This window comes from Sinocyclocheilus grahami, unplaced genomic scaffold (assembly GCF_001515645.1).
Source record: "Sinocyclocheilus grahami isolate Dianchi unplaced genomic scaffold, SAMN03320097.WGS_v1.1 scaffold1593.1, whole genome shotgun sequence".
Taxonomy (NCBI): Eukaryota; Metazoa; Chordata; class Actinopteri; order Cypriniformes; family Cyprinidae; genus Sinocyclocheilus; species Sinocyclocheilus grahami.
In genome coordinates this window covers 10,690-12,279 of record NW_015506772.1, presented here as the reverse complement: position 1 = coordinate 12,279, position 1,590 = coordinate 10,690, and the positions used below count along the sequence as shown (strand labels likewise).

The window sequence follows — 1,590 nt, the reverse complement described above, 5'->3', positions numbered from 1 at the left end:
CATACAATGTATTGTTGGCTATTGCTACAAATATCCCCCAGCGACTTAACACTGCTTTTGTGCCCCAGGGTCACACGTCAATAAAATAATAGTAAAATCAATCCTGAAATAAACTAGAACAGTATGATGAAGTAAGGTGTGTGTACCTGCAGCAGGTGGTAGAGCGGGTATTTGCGGGCCTCGCTGAAGAGCTGCTGCTTGATGCTGGTCAGAGGAGCTTCTCTCAGACACTCCAGACTCACCAGGATCCCGTTCGGAAGACAGCAGTCCACCAGGATCCGAGGAGGCATCAGGTGAAGCCCCCATAACTCTCCTGAGGATGGCCGAGGAGCCATGCTGTCCCCGAACACACACACTCAACACCTGCACACACACACTCACACACACACACACACACACAGAGAGAGAGAGAAATCAGGCTGGAACGTTTCATCACACTGCAAAAAATCTTTTCTTCCTTAGTATTTTTGTCTTGTTTTCTAGTATAAATATCTAAAGATTCTTGAATCAGGAAGCATTTACTTGAAAGTAAAATGACTTAAGATATTTTGTCTTGTTTTCTGAAAATATTACCCAAATTTTGTTAAGTGTTTGTTTTAAACGAAAAATAAAGCATCAACAAGTGTTGACATTTCCCAACAGCACAGCAGTAATGACTTTACTTCTAAGATCGATACTATTAGAGATAAAATTGTAACCATGCAGCCATCAGCTACAGTAACGCATCAGATAGTGATAGCTATAGCAACTGACCTTGATCCAATTCAACAAATAATTGTCTTGTTTTTTTTTATTGCTGATCAAAAAGTGTTGAGCTTTCTTTACTTCAGCCTGAGGCTTATTCATTTCACTTTTGGTGTTAAGGGGCTTTTATATTTGCCAAAAATATAACATTTTCATATTAAAAACAAACAAACAAGCCCAGTCCAGATTTGAAAAAGTAACGCAAAAGTATGCATTACTTTCCATAAGAAGTAACAAAGTAACATAAGTTACTTTTTTTAGGGAGTAATGCAATATTGTAATGCATTACTTTAAAAGTAACTTTCCCCAACACTGATATTAACTTCTGTTCGATTTATTCATTAGACTGTCTTTGCTTGTTGATTGGCTAATCACGACACACACTGACCGATCTCCCGGTTGAGGATCTTCTCCTCTCTGTTCCCCAGCGGCTCGATGACTTTGAGGATGGGGTGAAAGAGCCGCAGGTCACACAGACGCCGCGTCTCGTCGTAGAACTCCTCGCGCTCGGCCTCCTGCGTCACTCCCACAAAGATGTAGCAGGACTCCTCCTGCGGCCCGATAGTAAGTAAGTTAGTAAAATGTTATTTATATGTGACCCTGGAGCACAAAACCAGTCATCTGGGTCAATTTGTCTGAAATTGAGATTTATACATCATCTGAATAAATGAGCTCTCCATTGATGTATGGTTTGTTAGGAGAGGACAATATTTGAAAATCTGGAATCTGAGGGTGCAAAAAAATCTAAATATTGAGCTTTAAAGTTTTAAAGTTGTTCAAATGAAGTTCTTAGCAATGCATATTACTAATCAAACATTAAGTTTTGATATATTTACAAGTACAAAA

The 1,590-nt window shown here is 39.3% G+C and overlaps 2 protein-coding genes across 2 annotated transcripts in view; both read right to left on the bottom strand.

Moving 5' to 3' along the window:
- Window positions 1–1,590, bottom strand: part of LOC107571432 (phosphatidylinositol 4,5-bisphosphate 3-kinase catalytic subunit alpha isoform) — a 25,098-nt gene that overhangs the window by 19,915 nt on the left and 3,593 nt on the right. Inside the window, exon 2 of the mRNA XM_016257759.1 lies at window positions 147–363. Within this exon, the coding sequence (XP_016113245.1) occupies window positions 147–335 (189 nt within the window). The 5' untranslated portion in view covers window positions 336–363. The remainder of the gene's footprint in view (window positions 1–146; window positions 364–1,590) is intronic.
- LOC107571428 (phosphatidylinositol 4,5-bisphosphate 3-kinase catalytic subunit alpha isoform-like) overlaps window positions 1,116–1,590 on the bottom strand; it is a 5,048-nt gene continuing 4,573 nt past the window's right edge. The window contains exon 3 of the mRNA XM_016257753.1: window positions 1,116–1,295. Within this exon, the coding sequence (XP_016113239.1) occupies window positions 1,116–1,295 (180 nt within the window). The remainder of the gene's footprint in view (window positions 1,296–1,590) is intronic.